General features: G+C 39.4%; 1 protein-coding gene across 5 annotated transcripts in view; it reads left to right on the forward strand.

Annotated features, from left to right (window-relative positions):
* The window catches only part of LOC106926942 (phosphatidylinositol-binding clathrin assembly protein), a 112468-nt gene that overhangs the window by 681 nt on the left and 89547 nt on the right, over positions 1-22240 (forward strand). For 2 of the 5 annotated variants that reach the window (XM_088015829.1, XM_088015831.1), the window contains exon 2: positions 905-980. In XM_088015829.1, coding sequence (XP_087871955.1) covers positions 905-980 — 76 coding nt within the window. Of the gene's footprint in view, positions 1-904; positions 981-15068; positions 16232-22240 lie in introns of those variants that run through there. The other 3 variants (XM_088015832.1, XM_088015830.1, XM_088015833.1) reach the window with 3 other exon arrangements.

The raw sequence follows: 22240 nt of genomic DNA on the forward strand, positions 1-22240 counted from the left end.
TTGATTTTAAGATTCTCCCATTCTCCCTATCCCCCCCAAAAATGTCTGCATTTTATTTTCTCCACTGTTCATTCTGAGAATCAATAAGTTTGAGGACAAGATTAAATGTCCTCACTTTGTGCAGCTTAGTGATACAAATCACTCTTCTTTATGTGATTGCTGTGCTATATAAAAGTATTAGAAATAGGGGTGTTTTTCAAGATCAATATGGTTTTGTCTCGCAGTCACTGCCGTACAGTTTGTAATAAAACTTTTAAGTCCATATTCCCCACCTCTAGTTGGCACCCCAGTAGTTCCTATAAAATAATAAACCATTTTTCTCTCTTAAGTTGATCAGAGTATCTGGGAGCCTTTAAGTGTAATCCTCTCACAGTATTGCATAGCTGGCTTGAGTTTCTGTTGCATATGAAAATACGCAGCTTTAGGTAAGTTTTGTGCAAATCAGATACTATAACAGGGTTAATCTCCAGCTAAATCAGGTTACCATGGATTTTTGGGACGTGATAAATTTAAGCAGCATCTTCATCACGTCTCAACGACGTATATGTTCCACTGCTACTGATTTTAAGTCAGCGCGACTGAGGTTGTCTTGTTTTATTTATATGCTGAATTGCTGATGAAAACGAACCTGCAGGGTACCCTGGATTATTGACATATGTTTCTATCATTATGAATGTATGGCTTGTGTTCTCTTTTAAATTAAAGAAGTTGAATGAAGCTGCAATGCTAGATTCTAAAATAGTACTACCACTGATGGATCATTTCACATATAACAATATAGTTAAACATACTGTATATCTGGCATTTTAAAGGACAAATAGAGACTAAACTGCCTTTCATACTGTGCATAATTGTTCAGTCAGTTCATCTCATTTCTCACAGTTGTGCCATGTATTCCCAGCAGACCCAGTACAGCATGAGGATGGCTGCATCTGGGAGGTTTATCATCTGTTTGCTGCTGATGCTACACTCAACTAGAGGTAAGTTTTCTTTTTGTCACCCTATAGAACAACCTGACTCTGAGTCCCTCAGCTTCATCTCAAACATCTTTTTGTGTTGCCTGACGGTAAGTTCACTGAGTTAACAAACCATAAAAGTAATAAACGGCTGAGAAAAATTGTGCTTCTATACACCACATGATTCGTACCGCGATGCTTGTGAGGGCTTTTTGTACCAATTGAATGCCACTTCTTCTCCACTCCTCCCTGCTCTCCAACACTGAGCCTTGAAAGAGCAAAAGAGGAGATGTGCCTTTTGCAATTGTGAATCATCAGCATGGAAGTCCTTTCAGCAGCCTTGAGCTGTGAATGGAAAGTGCCGATAGAAGAAAGTTACCAAGGGTAAGCGGTCACAGACCTCAGACGGACAGAGAACGTTAACAACCCGGTCCTGGGTCAGGACCAGCTGGGGTTATGTCCATCCCTGCAAGTCAAACAACACACACTAAAATAACTAAAACTGAAACGAACTTTGAATTTTCGAGTGATCGGTTTGTTTTGTATGTTTGCCTGATATGTAACAAGCATACATTGCTGTTAATTAGTTATTTATTCTGTCGTCTTCGTATCCTTCAAAGAGACTAAGCGGCCTGACAGAGAATTTTAATTAGCTTTGATTAGATGGTGGCATGTTTGAAGCCTTTGCATAAATAAATCCCTATTCCACTCCTCCCCGCCCATCTCTCTTTTCCTAATTACTGTGACACCTTTCATTGTTCCCCTGCACGAGCTTAGTAAACAGAATCGGTTTAAAGCAATAAGTCGCTTTAAAGGGTTGGTATCATGCATTTTCCAAGCGCGTAGTGCTGTTTTATAGAACAATTAAGTAACTACATTACCTTTAGCTGCTATAAAATTGCTGTGTATATCAAACATTTCATAAAAGAAATTTGACTTCATAATTTAAAGCTTTGAAATTGGTATTCTGTCTCTTTAAGAAGCTCCTACTCTTTTGCAATTGTGAATCATCAGCATGGAGTCCTTTCATCAGCTTTGAGCTGTGAATGGAAAGTGCTGATAGAAGAAAGTTACCAAGGGTTATATTTCCTCACCAACGCGTTTCCAAAGCAACGATCAGAAGCAAGACCTTGCCCCAGAAGTCCAGTGAGGTCACTAATGAGGTCATAGATGACATGTACATCACAGTAGATCAAAGAAGTTCTAAAGCTTGAATCTCAATGCGTCAGTCAGGATCCAGACGGTTCTCGGAGATTCAGATTTGTGGAGAGTAATAATGTTTAGTGTTTCGCAGGCGCTCATTCCCTTCATTATCCCGCTTGGTTGGGGCCTTGGATACGCCGTCACCACAAGTAAGAAGAAGATAAGGGACTATTACCTTCCTGGGAAGGATTCGGACAATGGTGTCTCTCAAGTCTCTCAGGATGATGAGAGCGACTTGTATCCGTTGAAAGGTCTTTCAACTGAGGACAACGGTACTGTCTGTGGGCAAACTGACCCGGCTGGGGAAGTTTAATCAAAGTCGATGGAACATCTTGAGGGTGAGAGTAGAGTCACAGAAAAAGATAACACTTTATTTGAAAGGGGATGAATAAGACTGTCATGACACTGTCATAAACATGACATAACACCTGTCATTAACATGAATAAGCCTTCATGAATATTTATGACTGTTGTCATAAAGCGTCATTCGGTAAATTATGACACTTTTAATACAAAGTTGACATTATTCAAAATGTCTTTGTTATGACAACTTGACATTAACCAAGAAATCATTACTGTTTAAACTTTATCTTTAATAACATAAAGTTACCTAATTTTTAAAGTGCAATCAGTAATACTTTTATAACAAATTTATATCAGTAATGATTTCTTGGTTAATGTCAAGTTGTCATAACAAAGACATTTTGAATAATGTCAACTTTGTATTAAAAGTGTCATAATTTACCGAATGACGCTTTATGACAACAGTCATAAATATTCATGAAGGCTTATTCATGTTCATGACAGGTGTTATGTCATGTTTATGACAGTGTCATGACAGTCTTATTCATCCCCCTTCAAATAAAGTGTTACCCAGAAAAACTACCCTGGCTGGGGAAGATTTATCTGCAGCTGACCTCGCAGCCAAAACTTTTGCTGAAATGACAGCGAAAGCTTTGGCGTCATCGGCTCCCTCTCTGGTTTTACCAGAGAATACGTCTCTGAAAGGCACAATTACCAGTGTCTTTGAGGTACCAAGTTCCCCGAATGGGGAACGTATCTCAGAGGAAAAGGGAGCCGTTAATTTGTCCAAAAAACTTCTGTAAATGGTAGGTTTACCATTATTTTTGAAGTTTATTCTTCCCCGGACGGGTATGATAATTCAGAACAGAGGGTTGGCTCTAACATTCTAGATGTCGTGAGGACAGAAGCTGCAGGATATGGACAAGGAGGCATGGGAAATAAGGTGGAGAACTACTTTAAGTTCTCCATTGAACTAAAAAATAGTTGGGTGAATGCCACTTTCCAGAGTGTCCTGAACTTGAGCATCACCAGAAGGTGTCTTCCTCAGGAAAGGGTTTTTCTGGAGGCATCATTGATCCCATGCTGTGCTAGTCTCATCCACGCAGCTGTCAGACATCCAGGCAAACATTTGTTCCAAACGGAGTTCTGATGGAGCTGAGGGAGAAAAAATTGTCATCAAACGTGGGAAAGGACTACTACATAAATTGTTTGCTGGAGTCTGTTTTGGTCTGGTTAGATTCATTTGGCGGGGACACAGATAGAGAGTTGTGTAATGCCAACTCTTGCTCAAATTGTGAAACCAACTTCTTTGAGCTTGTGATGGAAGGGCAACCAACCCCCTGGTTGCCCTTCCATCGGCAACATTTCCAACCAACGTAGTTTCACTTTTTAGCAGTTGGTTGGATTTGGGGGGCAAACGTCGCTGTTCAGGCTGCAGGTCAGCCTTACAGAAAAAACACTGCTTGGCCGATAACAACGTGCTGGTGTTTTTTCTACAAAGACCAGGAGACACCCAGTGATTCCTAATCAGTCCATGGATGTGCCTGTAGAATGTGAATGTGGAACGGAGCAGTTCCACCTGTCCTCCGTTATCTGTGGGGGTTCAGAGCCGACCCACTTCTACACGTACTTAATGCAAGGAGAACAAACAATGAAGGCAGATGACGAACATCTCTTCACTGCAGACAGCCACTGCAGTGAAGACATGAATGAAAAGTGATTAATTTACATTTATGAGAAGTTAAGAAATGGTGGGAAACAGGAAGTCACACCTGACGTTACAGGTTCTCCAGGCCCTCCTCTCGAAGATGACCAAGGTGCTTTTGGAGAGGAGCTAAAAATAACTAATTTGGAAGATGAAAAAATCACAGAAGAGATAATTAGTGACCATTTTGAGGCTGGAGAAATCTGACTGGGACTGAACATGTGTCCTGATGTGTTCAGTTATTTAAATTTATGGGATAAATGGTTAAAAAGATTTGACAGGTTTCCTTTTTGCAGGTTTCTCTCTGGGCGCTCTGGCTTCCTGCCACAGTCTGAAATCACGACTGTTTAGTTAATTGGTCTCTAAATTCTGCTTAGGTGTGATTAAAACATTTATTTTTTTTTTTAATAAAACGGTTGCCTGGGTTTGAATCCCTGCCTGGGTTCTTCTGTCTTCATGGGGTTTGCATGTTCTCTAAGTGCATTAGTGGGTTCTCTCCGGGTTTTCCAGCTTCCTCACATTGTCCAAAAAGATGACTGTTGGTTTAATTGGCTTCTCTAGTTGACCTTTGGCCCAGGTCTTCGTATAAATGGAGTAAGTTTTATGTTTCCTTTTTGAATATGTTAAAATAAAGTCTGCTCTTTGGTGTGGCTCTGAGGTAGTTGTGGCATCTCATGGACACTAGAGGGAGGTGTTTGCATTTTTTTTCTATTCTAGTTCAATCATCAAGTCTCCCTTTCACCTTGTTTCTGTGTCTATCCTACCACAGGCAGCTTCTGTTATCATCTCACACCCTCACACCTTCCTTCACACAGGTTTCTGATTCTTCTGTGGCTTTTTCCCCTCTCATAAGTCGGGTTGTTTTCTTTCCTTTCTCTTTCTCTCTGTCTCTTTCTTTCTGTAGCCCAGAATCCCTCTGAGGACTTCTCTACCTCCTCCGACATCTTGCTCAACCCTCAGAGCCTCGTCAGCCTCTTGCTCCTGGCCCTGACTGTCACCTTGTCTGGCACTGTCTACCTGTGGATCCTCAGATACGTGTGCATCGGCTGCTGCCAGCCCGTCACAGTCGGCCCGGAGTCTGAGGCTCTGGCGGTGATGGTGTGAAGACGTTCAGTCTTAATTAGATCCTGGGACTCAACATGCTTTTTTTCTAATTGTACATTTTAATTTGCTTTGTTTGAGAGAACAGAGGAACGGTGAAGGCAGTGGGAGGATGCGGCTCACCACCCAGGGGGTGGCTGTAGTTGGAGAAACTCAGTTTATTTGTGAAAAGTGTACTTACTAAATCACACAAAAGTGCGAATTGAGATTTGTGAAGTTGACGTTGGGGCCTCTGACAGAAAGGCTTGCCTGGGGATCCATTAATTCAAGTGATGCCAAGGTAATCAGAATGACACTAAATATGCCTGTGATTAACAGCATAGCTATATTCACTGTGTGCTAAGCCAAGTATTTGTTATAGAGATGGAGAATCAGAAAATAAAATGTGACAGTCTTCATTCAGTACTTCAAGTTGGCTTCCTGACCTCTCGGCAAAGAAACCCTTTGAATTTTATATCTATTTTTTATGCTTAACTTTCAGAGCAGTTCATGATGTTGAAAATGTAAAGGATTCTCAGTTGCTGTTTTTTTTTTTTTTTACTTCCTTTAAAGGGGCAGCATTGTGTGTTTCTCAGGCACATAGTGCAATTTTATAGCATACCAAAGTAACTTAACTTCAGTTGTATTAAAATGCTGTTAAGTGAAATACACTTAAAATTTGCTTCATAATTTAACGCCTTGAAATTGGGCCTCTGTCTCTTTAAAACTTTTACTCTTTCTGAAACTCCGTTCATTTCAGAAGCTCGTCACAGCGTCGTTCCTCCATTAACCCATTAACAGTGTTTTTTCCAGCGTTGCACTGAGAAGTAGCTCGTATAATGAGCTCAGCAGTTCCACCAGGTGTTTGCTAATCGCGAAAGTCAGTGAAGGAGCTGCGTCGGCGCTAGCGCCACCTCGCCGTTTAGCACAGGTTGCCATGGAGATTAAAGGATTTCTTAAACATGCCTGATGGAATCAAGGTAACACTCCAGGTATGTTTATGATGAGGAAATCACATTACAACATGAGGTAAAGCTAAAAAAAAAAAAGTCAGTTTTACATAATACTGCCCCTTTAGAAGCATGGGAAGTGGTCTGGTTTAGTTTTAGGGTCCAGTTTAAAGCTAATTTAAAAGCCAGTTTAAAGTGTTTTAGCTAATTCTGGAGATATTTACTGTATAGGAAGTTTGGGGAAACAAACCAAATTTGGTAATATGTGGTATTTAGAGTTATGTAACTAATATTTTTACATTTTCTTGCGTTTAGCCGCTTTAGCTAACATGTTAACAAACATTTGTCTGTTTTAGAGTTAAGCACACAAAACCCAAAGCTATTATTCATTAGTGTCATGATACTACTACTGACTACTAAGTTGTTTGTTTAATTCAGTATTGGTGCTATTGACGCCAATTAATCTGGTTTCTGTCAAAAAAAATAATAATTAACAACCAGCTAATCTGCTAGTTGCTAACTTTTCCTAACCTGAGAGGTGATATCTGTCCAAAGACCTTATAATTTAGAAGTAGAAGAAATGCAGATTTTACAGTACCTCTGGTACTGAAAGACCAAAAATAAATCATATGTGTGGAACTAGTTTGAATAAGACGCTAACAGTTTGCTAAAAAGGGCTGAAACACGCAAGAATTGAGGTAATCTTACAATGAGTCACACAAGCATGCAGATATGTTTTTAAAAAAATATTTGCAATGTTGAAATTGAAAGACTTATTTTTTGTCCCAGTCCAAGTCATTTGAGATCAGGCATTTGTCTGTGCCAAGTAAAATCCAATACTGTTTAAATAGAATGAAATTTGCTCCATATATGTTGCCAAACTTTGTATCTTTAAATTGCAGTGACAGTACACACACCATTTCAGCATTATTACATGGTCAACATTGTCAGTGGGATTGTGTCCTAATTCATTCACCACTGACATTCTGAATTTTAAAAATTGTCCAAAACATGCATGACTTGGTGGCTAATATTATGAGTAAAGCTTAGATAAAATCATAACTAGGGTACCTAATAATTTGTTTGTTTGTTGTTTTTTTTTTAAACTTGTAAATTAAATAGACCAGTTGAATAAACTGAAAAGCTAATTGTCTTTATAGGTGGAAGTATAATAATTAAAGACTCAATTATGCAGTCATTTTTAAAATGAAAGTGCTGTTATTGTGGTCTACTCTATAACCAATTTGTATTATAATGCAAAAATGTCATGAAACAAATGCAAGTTTTTGTTTAAATATGGTAAACGCCAGATCAAGGTGGTGCTGTAAAGAGTTCTGTAGTTGAAGTCTGTTTACATCTTTTACAATGTCCCACAATTCATTCATAAATAAATGAAATGACTGTTCAGCCCCTGCCTTTGGATGGATAGGAAAACAATATTTCAGATGCCTGAATGATGGACTGAGGGTATCTGTTAGAAACTGACTGTCAAATCTACATTTTAACAGATCGCTCTCATAATTCAGCAGCCCCACGTTTCCTGAAATCTGGCAGAATGAATAAGTGATCTGAGAGAATTTTGAACAGCCTCCCAGCTTAACGGCGGCCCCATTTGATATTTTAGCCCACAATTAGTCATGCATCCACAAAATCTACAGCTTCTCCATCACATGTGTGCTTTCTGAGAGACTCATCTTTGGAGCAGTAACTTCCATAAATCATGCTTTTGGTTCTTTGCATCCACAGCCCCTGTTGAGTCCCGCCTTTTTGAACGTTTAAGGCTCAGACTGATGTCAAAGTCTTCAATTCGGCCTGACATCGCTTTGATCTGACTGACAGGCAGGACTCTGCAGCCTGTGTTGTAAGAGACTGATAATAAGTAGCACATGTGTCTTGTGTTACGAGATTATCAGATCAGATTTGACGAGAACAGTATCTCATTCTGTTATGTCTAGTTTGTCAAAAACAGAAATATTGTAGGGTAAATAAAAGAATCCTTTTAGGATGTCTGCACACCCTGAATGCCTCGAAATAATATGAATAAAGAATGTATAAGAAGAATTTCACATGTTTTTATTTCTATAATGTCAAACTTCAAGAGCTTGTGTGAAGCTGCTTGTTTTATATCCTTACTTATACCGTACTGTATCAGTGTAATTATTATGGTAATTAAGTATTTTTGATTGCATAAATAAAAATCATTAAAATGGCTCAAACACTATCCATGTCATAATTTCTCTTAGGGAGGCACCAATATGAACATTTGGGCCGATATCGATATTCGATATTAATGTTGCTATTATGGCTGATCACCAATATTTACCAATTTTATATATATTTCTTTACTGTTATGTCACCTTTAGAAAAAAATGACCAGAAACAGACGGCAACAAGATGGAAATACATATTGGTTGTTAAAATCGGCCCAGTTTTAGTGATCAGGTCGATACTGATATGTTAAAAAATGACTAATATCGACTGATACCGATGCTAGTGCCGATATATCGCGCAACCCTAATCTTTATATTTCTATACTAGTCTGAAGATTTTATCAAACTTAAACTAACTCTTAAAATATGGAAGACCCTTATCAAAGCAAAAGGCAATTAACAATTTTTGAAAACAGAATTTTGTACACACAAAAATAAAGTTAAATATTTCAAAACATAAGGTTTAAATTAATCTTCTCTTTCTAACTAGTAATCTTTCAAAAGAAAAAAAAAACTTATTTTTGTATCTCAGTACAAAACATCCCCAGGCAGATGTTAAGGGTCAATCACCTTGCTGCCTTGCTATGGGTTTTTATCTGTTTTAAAATGTGACCATTTTTTGAATTAGTGTATTATATTGTCTCTGCAAAAGCCTTTTTTGTCTGAAAAGTGGCCAGCGGCTCTGAAAGGCAGCAAGCCTGAGCATGAGGGAAAATCCATGTAAAACTGTCATAGCCTCTTCTATATGGCCTACAAATTAAAATAATTTTCCATGATCTTCTCACAAGCTGCTTTGAGAATAGTCCAAGGATGATCATCTGTTATAGTCAATTGAAGTTAACTGACCCCCAAAAACGGGAAACAAGGTGTAATGCAAAAATCGACTAAAAATAATACATAATTTGATTAAATTAGTTGTGAGTTTTCAGTACTTTTTTATGTTCATCTCTACAAATTATGAAAACAGAAAACTAATATAAAACATTTTAAAAGTTTATGAAGTGGTTTGTTTTGGGGTACAAAACTGAAGTAAGACAGGACATAATGAAAAAACGGGTGCAAAAATGGAGCTATTAGATTAGCAAAGGGGCAAATTTAGCCACAGTTTGCAGTTATTTTGGTTGGGCGTGGTTAATAATCTCTAATATTTCCTTAGAATTTGCCCCCACAGAGCAGAAAAGCACAAAATCTTGAGCGTTTTTGTCTAGTTTCTAGTGCAAGTATCCTAATACAGTTGAAATAAGACAAAACTAACTTACAAGTAACTTTTTAGCAAGATATGAGAATGTTTAAGTAAATAATTCCTAACTTTCCTAGTTAATTCCTATCTAGTACATAAAAATTTACTAGTTCCACAGACAGATTACTTCACTTATAATAAGTCATTTTCCCCATGTAATAAGTGAAATAATCTGGCAGTGGGATTATTTTTTATTTAATTATTAACTTAAAACAAGCTGTTGTATTTTGCTGAAACATTACTTGTAAGTTAGTTTTGTCTTATTTCAATGTACTAGGATATTTTTTGCTTGAAGCTAGAGAAAAATACTGGGTAAAAGTGTTTTTGCAGAGCACTGGGAGCATCAGAACTCTGTTCAATGGAAAATTATTGTAACACCAAATCTTCAGAAAATGACATTTAACTGCATGTGGGACTTTTGTATCTTTTATTTACCAACCAACAGAAGCAAACTGTTAAAGTTGTGACATAGATGGGTATGAAGTGGTTGATTTCTGGTTCAAAATGGAAGCAGATTTAGATGAAATGGTTCAGTCGTACAAAAGTAACTTTAAACCTTTGGGCAATTTGTCTGTATCTTGATTGTTTTGTTGTGTTTTCCTCCTGGCTGGCTCGCCCCAAAACAGAAAACGGATTGCTGTAAGATTTTGAAGAGAATTTGTTTGAGTCCACCGCTGTGATACTGTTGCCTCACATCTAGATTATTATTATTTTTTTTTTTTGATGAAATACAGATCTTGAGTGTCTGGATTAATGTGTCTCCATCTCACCGAGTCAGTGCTGTGAAGCTGGGATCCAGCCACCTGTCAGCAGGGGTAACCAGCCCCCTATATTAAACCAGAGGATACATAAAAAATCTTTGCCAAAACACCTAATTCTCACTTTTTCCTGGCTGTGTGAAGCTCTTTGGCTTCATCTAACCTGCACAGTAGGTGAGAGGTACAAACTCAAATGTGCCTGAAAGGCAATCTGATTAGCCATTTTTCAGAACACAAAGGCGAGCGGATAGAAAATATCCACGCTAGAATTATTACAAACTAAAGAGGTGGGGGCAGTTTATTTCAGCGACATGATTAGCTTCTTTCACAGAGCAAAAGATAGAAAACATAATTATGGGATAACAAAAAGACGGAGATTAAGTCCCCCGAGCCGCAGCCGTGCGCTTACATTATAATTAGAGATGGCTTAGCAAATAAGCCTGTGGGGGAACAGAAGACCCCGCCTGCAGTCTGGGAGACCCTTCGCAGCAAGCTACTGTTCCACAGTTTGGAAGGTCAGAGAGGGCAGCCATTTTTAATGGAATGTCAGGTGCCTTTAGTTTATGTTGTCATATATGGGGGCTTAATGAAAACGTCCCTGCTTGAACACAGCCGAAGCATAAAGGTCAAGATGCCCAGAACCGCTCATTGCTCTATTGATCTCAGTTGTTGTAATCACACTGTAAACTATCCTGCCATGCTGGAGTCCATTTTACACATCAGCAATGATGAAGAGCACCTCTGGGTCCGTCTGCCTCCTGTTCCCCCCCCAGTATTTCCAGGTGATCCCATCTCATCCCCTGGCTTCTTTCCATGACCAGCAGCTGCTGATGGGACTCCCAATCCCCGGCCCAGGAGCCCGTTGCCAGGGGCTACAAAAGGGCACCTCCACATCCACGCCTGTAGTTGCCATGGAAATTTGGAGTTTGGGCCTTCTTCTGCCTGCAGATGGCGACCCCGCACTCCGCTCTGGCTCTGCTCGGGGAAGAGAGAGGTGAAGCGGGGTGCAAGTGGCAGAGCGCTAGCTCAGTGTCAGGGCTTTGCACATTTAAATGCGTCTCCTCCGAGCGCTGCAGCAGCAGCTTTTGATTACATGCGAGTCAGGTAGAGATTCCCTGCAGGCGTGTTGGGGAGAGGATAGGGGTGGCTGCTGTCTGCCTGCCAGTCACTGTTCTGCGATGCATCACTTCCAGATGTGCAAAGCTTATTCATGCGTTTTACAATGAAGATCTGGTTTTCTTTGCTAAATCTCATAAGTGCTGAAATGAAGCTAAGTAAAATGGGTCACATCTGGTGCAACATGTTTTCTATTATTGCAGGGTTCATGAAAGTCCTTTACTGTCTTCTTTGGTTGAATTTAGGGCTGGTGCACCGATTGGAGTTTTCTGGCCGATCCCTGATCACCGATCTTTAAAAAGCCTGACCTGCTGATTCCGATTTTGGAGAAATACCTTTTTTTTTGTTTGAAATGTTGCTAAATATAGCAAGAAAGTTGCTGAGTTGGCAAAAGTGGGGTGACTATTGTTAACTGCAAACGTGCAGACATGACCGGATGGGTTTGGCAAACAGTCAAACTTCTCTGATCGCAGAGCAAAGTGGACGGTGGTTCATTCTCAGACCTTTGTTGAGTTCGATAACATGGCTTCAAATATAAGTATCGGCTGATAACCTGCCTTCCAAAATTAAGGAAATTTGCGCCAATTTCCTGAATTTTGGGAGGAAATCCCAAAATTTGTCAATTATCTCAATATCTCAATAATGACCTCAGGACCTCTCTCAGTTGCATTTCTCATTTCCCTTTTCTTTGTCGACTCCATGTCAGATTTGACAGACGTCTACCTAAATCAGGCTGCACATCCAGGTTTGCCTAATCTTTAACGTCTCAGAGGATCCGTGATCATTCTCCGTTCTGCCGAGACGGATAATCGTAGACCCGCTCCCATGGATTCACCTGCTGGGATCAGTTTGCAGTATTTCTCACCAGGACGAGAAATACTGCAAACTGCAGCCAGTTCCCTGAAACCAAAAAGAAACGGTCTGACTCCTATTCAGGAAACGTCTGCTGCAGTCTGGAGGCTCATCGTCTGAGAAGTTTCTCTCTCTGCTGCCGCTTGTGTCTCCCGTTCAACAGTTTCAGTACCCTGCACAAGTGTTAATTTCTCTTGACCTCATTCACATTACAAATACACACTTTGACATATTTAATTAAGATTTTATGTGATATAGTAACCCGAATTAGGTCATATTTATAAAATGGAGGTGCGTTTATTTCCAGTTTTCTGAGTCATTACGTCTGCTGTAAATTTTTTTGTCTCCACCTGCTTTGCACATATACAGACCAAAATGTTAGCCGATTCATCATAGCTTATTCAGATTGGATGAAGAGCAGTTTTCAAATGTTGCAACAGAGTCTCATTTGGATTTTTGTTTGACCTTTGACCATGCCTCTGTACCTGTATCCTCTGGACATAGTGGAACAGGAGTGTGGCTATCTTCTTGACCAGTCAACAGATGCTCTAACCTGAGTCTCTGCTTTATCTGAGAAGTTCAAACCTTGGGATGTTGTTCTTAATTTCTCCACACCTTTATCCCTGATCCATATCTGCTCCCTGATCTTCGTGATGCTGTTTTGTCTCCAGCAAACCTCTGAGTTCTTCATCTGGACTCACACTGATTGCTTACTCTAATCCCCCCACCCCCTCCATTTTAACAGCAAAAAATGTGAAAAGGTTTAAGGGCTGTGAATACTCCTGAAAAACGCTTGATTCAAAGAGTTCAGTTCTGAAAAAAGGAGCCACTGCTTCGGATGAAAGCGGCTGTAATGAGCTGCTTTATGCTGGCAGCCTGGCATCTAATTACATCCTACAGGCTGCTGTGTGTGAAACGCAGTCAAATGCCGCCAGATATTTAACTAATTCAGCCGCTCAGATCCGGAGTGGGACCCACCGGGCCGCCGCACGCCGCGGAGCAGCGGTGGGTTTTCACTCATTTCTTCAGCACACAGTGTTCCGCAAAAGTCTGGAGTCACACAGGGACGAGGCAGCTGAGGAATTATTAAAGACAGGCAGGAATCTGGATCAGCGTGACGTGGACACGGTGTGTCCGTGACGACTGAGCACAAGTTTAGAGTCGGCGTGTAGTTTTAACTCCTCTTCATAAGCGTCATGATTATGGTCATGACTAGTATGCTTTTAAAATGTGATGCGTTTTGTCTCGCGAATTCCGCTACAAAGGCTTCACTCGCTCGTTAATTTTTAGCCAATAGATTTCTGAGGCGTTGAAGGACTGTCGGAAATGATGACTTCACACAAAAAATTGTCTTCCCCCTTCCTCCCTTTCATTTTGTCGTTAAAGAAGACACTTAGGGGCATAAAAGATCGACAAATCGTGAACATATTCCGTTTGCTTCATTTCATAAAAAACATTTTCCAGTTCTTGCTTGTGCAGCTTTAAATTTGATATGTAGTGTCTGCAATAATTATTCTTTTAAAGGCAGGAACAGGGACAGACATTTGCATTGAAATAACGGATGTGGGCCACTGGCCAGGGTGGCATGATCAGTGGGGAGGGAGGGCTGCAAAAGTACCACAAAAATACCACCATATACATAGGCTATATATTCTATTTACCATCAGATCATCATTTACCATCAGATCAATCATTTACCATCATTCTATATTTGTTGGTGCATTCTGGTTTTGATTAGACATATCCTGCATAACAACTTATTTCCAAGAGGAATCAACCTCCAGCTGTTAGATATCTATTGAGTAACACAATTTATTTTTTTAATAGTGGACTCTTCAATCAGCCACTTTATTCACATCCAATTTTTTTTATCTGTCACATGATTACAGTAATAAGAGATGCTTTACATCCAATTTAAATGATGACAAGAAGTCTGTTTCTTTAGTTGGAAAATAAAAACACAATGACAATTTGAAGACATTTTGAAGTTTGAAGCCAGCTTTATTTAAAAATACCCTATAAATGCTCAGAACCTTTAAGAAATTAAATAAATGAATGTCAAACAAGGTGTAAATAATTGTACAAAAACGCTATGTTGTACTGAAGAACCCTGTAGTTTAATCCACTAATTCAGTAGGAAAGTTAACAATGATTGACATCTGTTATCGATTTCCATGCGCCACCTTGTCTCTTTTTTTTAGGTGTTTAGATGACATTATTTCCAAAGGTAGATTCCTAGATATAATGTCTATACTGAATTTTATATTCAACACAAACATATATTGAAAGTTAACTTTATTTGTTTGTCCCAGTATTTCTTTTTTTTATCTAGCATCACCCCTGGATGTAGAAGAGGAATTAATGCAGATCGTTAGTGTGGTAGAAAAGGATAATTAACACAAGAAATATGGAGGCAAATGATCAATTTACCAGTTACAATATGCTCATGTAGTATTCTCATTTCAGTTAATTTCTCTATTTTTTATGTGTGCTGTTTGTTTATTTAGTCTGGGTATATATCCCATTAAGTTCAATTTGCATACCATTTATATAAGTTCAATATAAACAGGAGCATTCAGATTTGTCGTGTTTTAATATGACTGTTTAAATTAGCCTTTTAAAATACGAACAGTGACAAATTCCGAGCTTCATTTGGATACCTTTAACGCAGCTCGGCTCGGCTCAGCTCAGTTGTGAGATCAGCTGATTCTACGCTGCCATTTTGTCCGGCAGAGCAGCAGTCAGTCAGTCAGTCCGTGCACAGAAAGCTGTGAGGAGACTTCCCAGACAGCGTCACCGGACTGTTGGAGGGGGGGAAAAACACCCAGTAATGTGGTTGTAGCATCCGGAAAACAGCACCAGCCGAACCAGGGGACTCCGAAGGGAAAGGACCGAGCCAAAGGAGCTGTCATTTTCAACTTACCGGGTCCGCCGGCTGGGCTCGGCAGCGCTCGACTCGACTCGGCTCGCTCTCTGCTTGGCTAATCTCTTTAGCTCTTCGGCTAGCTTCTCGCACCTTGAGGAGGAGGAAGAAGGGGAAACTGCGCTTTTCCTGGCTGTCATTGTTGCAGTAACCTCTGACAAACTTTGAATAATGCTCTCTTTAATTTCTTCTTACTTTCCCCACCGGAGCGGGCTCCAAACAGGCACTTTACTCGGGAAGCAGTGATAGCTTTAACAGCCGAGCTAACAAGTTGACGTGGAGGAGGAACTCAAGTTTTTCTCTTTCTTTTTTTTTCATTTTTTCTTCAAAGCTTTGATTTTTTTTCATTTTACACGGATTACTTCTTTTTCTGCCAAACCGGACCCGGACTTGTCGCTTTTGGTAACTTAAAACAAAGAATTCGGGTTTTGAAGCAGCCTGTTAGCTATGTTTATTTGTGGCCAGAAAGTGATTTCAAGTGTTTCCAGATTCCACTGTGGGACTCTTTCCTGGTTCGAGTACTGCAACGGAAACATTAGCTAACACACACTAGCCCACAACAGCGTCCTTCTGCTTTATTTACTTCACAAATACAAGGAATTAACTTTTCTTCTTCTTCTCCCGTTTTTGCCACCCAAACAACTTATCTCCAAAGATAAACTGCTGGTTAAGTCAAATCGGTTTTACAGCAGCAGTGATCCGGAGCTTTGTCTGAAGTTTAAAGTTCTGTCCTGGATTGGAGCCGATCCATTGATTGGGTCGTTGTTCTGTCTGATTGAGTTGAGGGGGGAAAGAAACAACAGCGATGTCGGGCCAGTCTATTACGGATCGGATCGCTGCGGCGCAGCACAGCATGACGGGCTCTGCCATCAGCAAGGCGGTGTGCAAAGCCACCACACACGAAGTGAGCGGACCTAAGAAGAAGCACCTGGACTGTGAGTATGCCATCCTCTGAACGCGTTGACTGTCGGTCTCCCTCCGAGCTATGTTGCGCATACTTGGTTACTACCTTGCTGGCTGGACAGCATCACCGAGCTCACTGGATGCAGGCAGAAATCTCCTCCACTGAATTTTTTCTCCTAGTAAAGGCGATCTGCTTAGTAGGGAGGGACTAACAATGTTTCAATTAATTCCTGGCCAGACAATGGGGGTTGGCCCGTAGCAGTTGAGTCGTCACCTGTTTGACTGGTGAGCCATGTTTGGGTTTAGAATCGTCCATGAAACTGCAAGAATGTAGCTTGTTACTATTCTTACTCTTGTTTGATTAGTGATAGACTTGAAAATGAGGTGCATGCGGAGATATTATAGCCCCCCCAAGAGATTTCAAACAACAAACAGCTGTTTGTTTGGCGCCCCATTTATCCAAGCGCCCCCTTTAGTATTGCACCCCTATACCTAGCACACAGTGTGTACCCACTTTTTGCGTCACTGGTTAGGTATAACATTTTGATTGGAAATGCAACCAAGAAACCTTAATAGATTAAAAATATATATTCCTAATGTTGTAAAAAGAAAAAAAAATTAAATACTTATCAGTTCTAATAATGCTTCTTGTAGCTAACAGATCCAATTTACATATAGAAACGTATAAGCAGCTCAGTCCAATTACAGACTGTTCAAATTCATTTACATATGTTCCATTCCTAAGTACAGTGAAATAAAATTCAGCTCATGCAGCAGATATTGCACAGGGTTATTAACTTTGCAGCAAGTGCTCATACTGAGCATGAGAACGTACAAAGCAAATTTATATATTAAAGGTAGTCTTTTAAAACTAAGTTTTCAGGGAGATTAAAGCTTATTTACCACTTTTGCAATTAGTAAGCCAGAAGCTCTCACAGTTTTTTTTTTTTTTTAAGTCGTAGCTCAGAAGCTAATCATTTACACTTGCTTTCGATCTTCTGCTTGACTTAGGGAAAACATTACCAGCTTCAGGCTGGTTGATTTATTTTAATGAGGTTGATAAATCTACACTTTAATTTGATGCTGTTTAGACTAATAAACGGCATCAATTTCTTTTTTGCTTTTTTCGAAATGGTGTAGGAGCCAGGTTTCAGTCAGCTGATGGGCCATGTGCAGCAACAGGTGGTGGAAGGGTAGTACTGTGTGAATTTTGCCCCGTATATCTCTAGAATGAAGTGATGTTTAGCTAGTTTTGGATTGAAATGACGGAGAATCTAATCGGATCAGCTGTTTGAATGGTGGTGTGTGTTTGGTTCTGATACAGAAAGAAGAGCTCTTAAATGGCTGTTTCAGCCCACATTTGTCCAGTTTAATCAAGTGCTCTTTATGTAGTCGGTATCTATTGTCTGTCTCCAATAATTAAGGCTTTTTCCCACTAAACCAATGTTGAGATACACTGGCAATAAAAGCCTCCCCTGAGGATGGAGGAGTGGAGGCTTTTGGCTTGCTTTGATTTTCGCAGATATCAGAATCTGAACCCTTGGAGACGATATCCTCAAGCGTGCAAGACCAACGGACTCTCTAGTGATAAGAAAACGGGGGAAGAAAGTACATTATTTGTTGATTATAAGATAAGAGAAGAGAGGAGCGTCTATGTAAATGGATACTGAGGAATCTATAGTTTTAATTAAAGCAACTGTACATTTTTGCCTTCAGTTAGCATTTGATGACAAAGCATTAAAAGGAACCGAGTTGGTCGACACGCTGAGGTCAAAAGGTCAAAGTTGGGATTTTAGCTTTTTAAGTACACTACCTTATTGATGCTATTGATTCAGTGTGTTCAATTTGAATAGTTGAACCAGTTGCCAACATAAAAAACATCTGAGGAATCTCCCTTTTGTCCTCAACAGTAAACCATTGGTGTTTCTTGTTTACTCATTTGCTATCAAGATTTGTATCAAGAATTTCAAGGGGAAAAAAAGCAGTTTATGCTGAATATGTGGAAACATTTGTTAGCTATAAGGGTGGACTTAGAATTTTATCATTTTTCTGGGTGCTATTGTGATTAAAAATAAAACTGATGATGGAAAAATTGTCTTTTTTAGCTAACCGTGTGACTATGAAAGCATAGCACAGCAATCATGGCGCCACAAACACAAATACCACTCTTGAAAAATCATTTTCAAATTTGCTGCTAGTTATTGATGTTCTTGTTGAACAAATAGTGAATAAAATAGTTTTAAAAAAATCATATTGTTAGTCAAAACAAAATTATTTAAAATTTATCGAGACAACAAGAAAGCAAAATTCTTATTCTAATACAAAAGTTTCACAAAAAATGATAGACAATACAAAAAATGTACACTCTTAGTTATCAAATTTGTGCTACAAAAGTAATATTTCTTATGATGGCAGTATTAATTTAGAGTTTTAGGGGAATTTCAATCTGATATGTCAGACTTGGAACTCTGTGTACAAATAAAATGCCCCAGAAAACAGAATAAACTGAAATATGAATTTTAATAAAAGGATGTAATCCTATAACCTAAGCTTAATTTTCTAAAAGAAGAACAAATGGATCCATGGAAATGTGTTAAATCACTGCTTTGATTACTCTTTATTCACTTTGGCTCCAAAATAATCATAAAAAATACCATGAAATGTCACAAGATTACACATTTAACAAGCATCAGTCAACTCAAGCGACTTTGGCCAGTTCACCAACACTTTGCCCCTTCCTGTAACCAAACCATTTCAACATTTTTTTATTATTATTAAATGCCATAGACTTACAGTAAGTGCTGTTTATGGAATGTTCAAAAGCAGCAGTTTGTCTGGCGGCTCGGATGCTGGAACCGTAAACTACACTTCCTTTAATAATAAGCCCTCTTATGGTTCGGACTCGGGCCAAAACCCTGGCTGCAGGTTCCTGTTGTAAAGACTTCAAGGCAAGTTGCGGACGGAGATAACGGCGCGACTGACGGAAACAACAAAAGGCCGGTCTTTCGTCAGACATTCAGCCCAGGAAGGACAAAGTGTGCTTGCCGTGTTTCCACAGAGGGACACAGTTGACCCCACACTGTCCCTGCTTACGTTAGAAAACGCATATGGCCCAATGTGGCAGCAATAACCTGAGTTTGCCAAACTATTTTTTTTCCAACAGAATAAAGGGATGCATCAAAGGTGAAAATGGGATCACAAGCCGGGTATTTCTGCACAGCAGGACCACTGCTAGTCTTTGACATTAAACGGACCAAATGTGCTGAAGTTCTGTTTCTGGGAACTGCCTGGGTCGGCACGGGCCCGCGCGTTTGATCGATGCTTCGGCTTGGCTGCCTCGCATCCGTCAACGCCTCTTCACTCGCAAGACTCAGCTGCTGACGTTCCACAAAAAAAAAAAAAAAAAAAAAATTAAGGGGGCATTGTCTCCCCGCCACTTTGTGAACCCGGGCCAGACCCTTCCAACCGATGCACCATTTCAAGTTTAATCATTGGAGCTTATTGATTTCTCCGAGAGAGCAACAACCTCTGTGCCGTAGGGAGGGAACGGCCTGTTTGTCCTTTTATTCGTCCGTGTCATGATTTTTGCCGTAAATGCTGCCGGCCTGTCAGATTTGTCATCTTCATAGAGCTGTAGATGTGCGGGGCCAGAAGGGACGCAGGAGGCAGGTCATAGGTTTGTTCAGCACTTGTGTTGACATGGAGTCGATGGTGGAGAGCTGGAGGCAGGATTTGGTAACTAATCCCACTGTGAGTGATCTCATTACACCTCTAACAGGTATGAGAATGTTGCTTTGGAAGTCCAAGAAGACCGTTCACAAGTGGCGCGTCACACACTTTTTTTACTCGTTGAGTTAAATTTTGTTTTTTCATAGATGGCTTAAATTTTCCCCGGAGTAGGAATCTACATAATTGTAGTATCAGACTGCTGATGTAGACTACATACTTTCCATCAACGTCTTTTTGAAGAATTTTGAATTAATACAAGTTGCAACATTTCATTTCCCTTTGGGATCAATAAAGTACTTTTTGAATTTCAAATCAAATTTGCGCTGAATGTTATTAGGAAATCATTTGATCAGAGCTGAAACGATTAATCGACTCGATTGTGATTAATCGATTATGGAAATAACAAAAAAAACACCACCTTTTGCTATTAAAATTAATCCAAAATAAACAGATTAGTTGACAGTAAATTAGCTGTAGATGCATCCTTTGCTAAAAATGATCAAATGCACACTTAACCATCACATTTTTGGAAACAATTTTTTTTTCTTTTTCAAAAAAGCTGTTTAATTATTTTCTTATTTGATCTAATGTATTTCTAATAACGTGTAAAAAATAAGGCTGAAGTGGTTACATAAAAACATTTCCTTTTATCCGATTAATCATCTGAATAATGTTACTTAAATAATCATTAGTTGCACTCCTACATTTGATTGCAATATTATTGTTGATGACATCATAGATTGCAATCACTTTGTTTTGCATAAATTCAAGCTTCTCCCTTCTCTCTGTTAGCTTTAGCCTCCACTTAAAGTCCTTCCAACTGGCCAGATACACTAACAACACGCACAGTTTCAGAACAAAATATTGCATCAGTGTGCTCCTTTGAGATGCAACACACGTTGAGAACTGATATAGGGAGTGTTATTTGCTACGTTTCTTGGTCTGGATCCACATTTGAATAGCACCACCTTATGATGGTGCAAACAGGACTTCCTGTATCTAATCTCGGTACTTTACGGTCTCCTGTAGGTATTTACCAAGTAAGGCAATGCTGTGCTGATGTGACTCTCGTCTTCCTGCTTTTGGTTCCTTGTAAACATAGTTTGTTGTAAAAACAGAAACATTAAATTTAGTATTTCCTTCCAAACAATACTTATATCTTTTAAAGGAAAAACATTAGTCTTGCTAGAGTTGCTGCTTTTGGTAGTAAAAGAACTTGGTTTTACCCAGACATTTTGACTCTCTCCAGAAACATTTCTTATACATTAAACAAGCAAGAAGACCAAAAGAATGCATTGCATTATCATTCAATTTTTGAAAAGTTGAGTGTTGTTTACATAGTTGAACAATATTTATTGTGTACAACAAAATTCTCATAAGTGCTGAACTCTCCAGTTGCAGTTGACGAGACTTCATCTAGGGAAATGAAATGATAAAACTGCACATCACAACTGGCTAAAAGATGCCAACGTTGGCATTCAGTTTTACAGCATTCCCTTTGTTTTTCCTCTCTGAAATTCTTATTCTAGCTAAGTTGAATTATCTTGTACTCCTAGCTACTCTACAAAGCATTTTTTAGCTAAGCAAACCTTAACTTTAAACTGGAAATCATAAAAAACTTTCGTTTTCAGTGTTTTTGTTTCCTATTTTAATGGTCTGACACCGCTCTAGCTTTGAACATGGATTGTGTCTCTGAATCTGGGCAGTATTTGGTCATTTGTAGTTCAAAGAAGTAAAATATTTGACTAATCTTTAAGTGTACCATTGTGAAGATTATTACAGACCATCTTGGAATCTTATGCTGAAAGCATAAAAAAGCCTCCTGTTCACTACTTCAGAGCTTAAAAACTGTGAAACGTTTCACTAATGAAGTAGTGTGGAAGTTGTTTTTAACGGGACTAGTTGTCTCTCTGAGCGAACCACCCTCTTGACTGTGTCAGGATAGTTATAGAGTCACTCTACCGCCATATGGCAAAAAATAACTTCTGCAAATTCTGCAAAGTGCAACCTGGAATAAATGCCCATCTGTTGGTGAAATGTAGTCGAACCTCTCTAATATGCCTTTTATTATATTTGTCAAGAGGCACATCTGTTAAGAAGTGCGTCTGTGAACGCAAACCCAGTCTGTGCCTCGCCTTTTAATTGCTTATTTTTTGGGGGCAAAAAAGAAAAACCCCCAGCCAGTTTGCCGGTTGTTAGATTCTTATTAGAGATTCCCTATCTGGATCTGTGGATGAGCTGGTAAAAAGCTGTCATGTTCTGAAGCAGCCTGCCAACAGTAAGATGTCAGAAAAGATGCATTATAGATGCTG

Source organism: Poecilia mexicana, unplaced genomic scaffold (genome assembly GCF_051168715.1).
Source record: "Poecilia mexicana isolate PSO_F unplaced genomic scaffold, ASM5116871v1 scaffold_18, whole genome shotgun sequence".
NCBI classification, from domain to species: domain Eukaryota; kingdom Metazoa; phylum Chordata; class Actinopteri; order Cyprinodontiformes; family Poeciliidae; genus Poecilia; species Poecilia mexicana.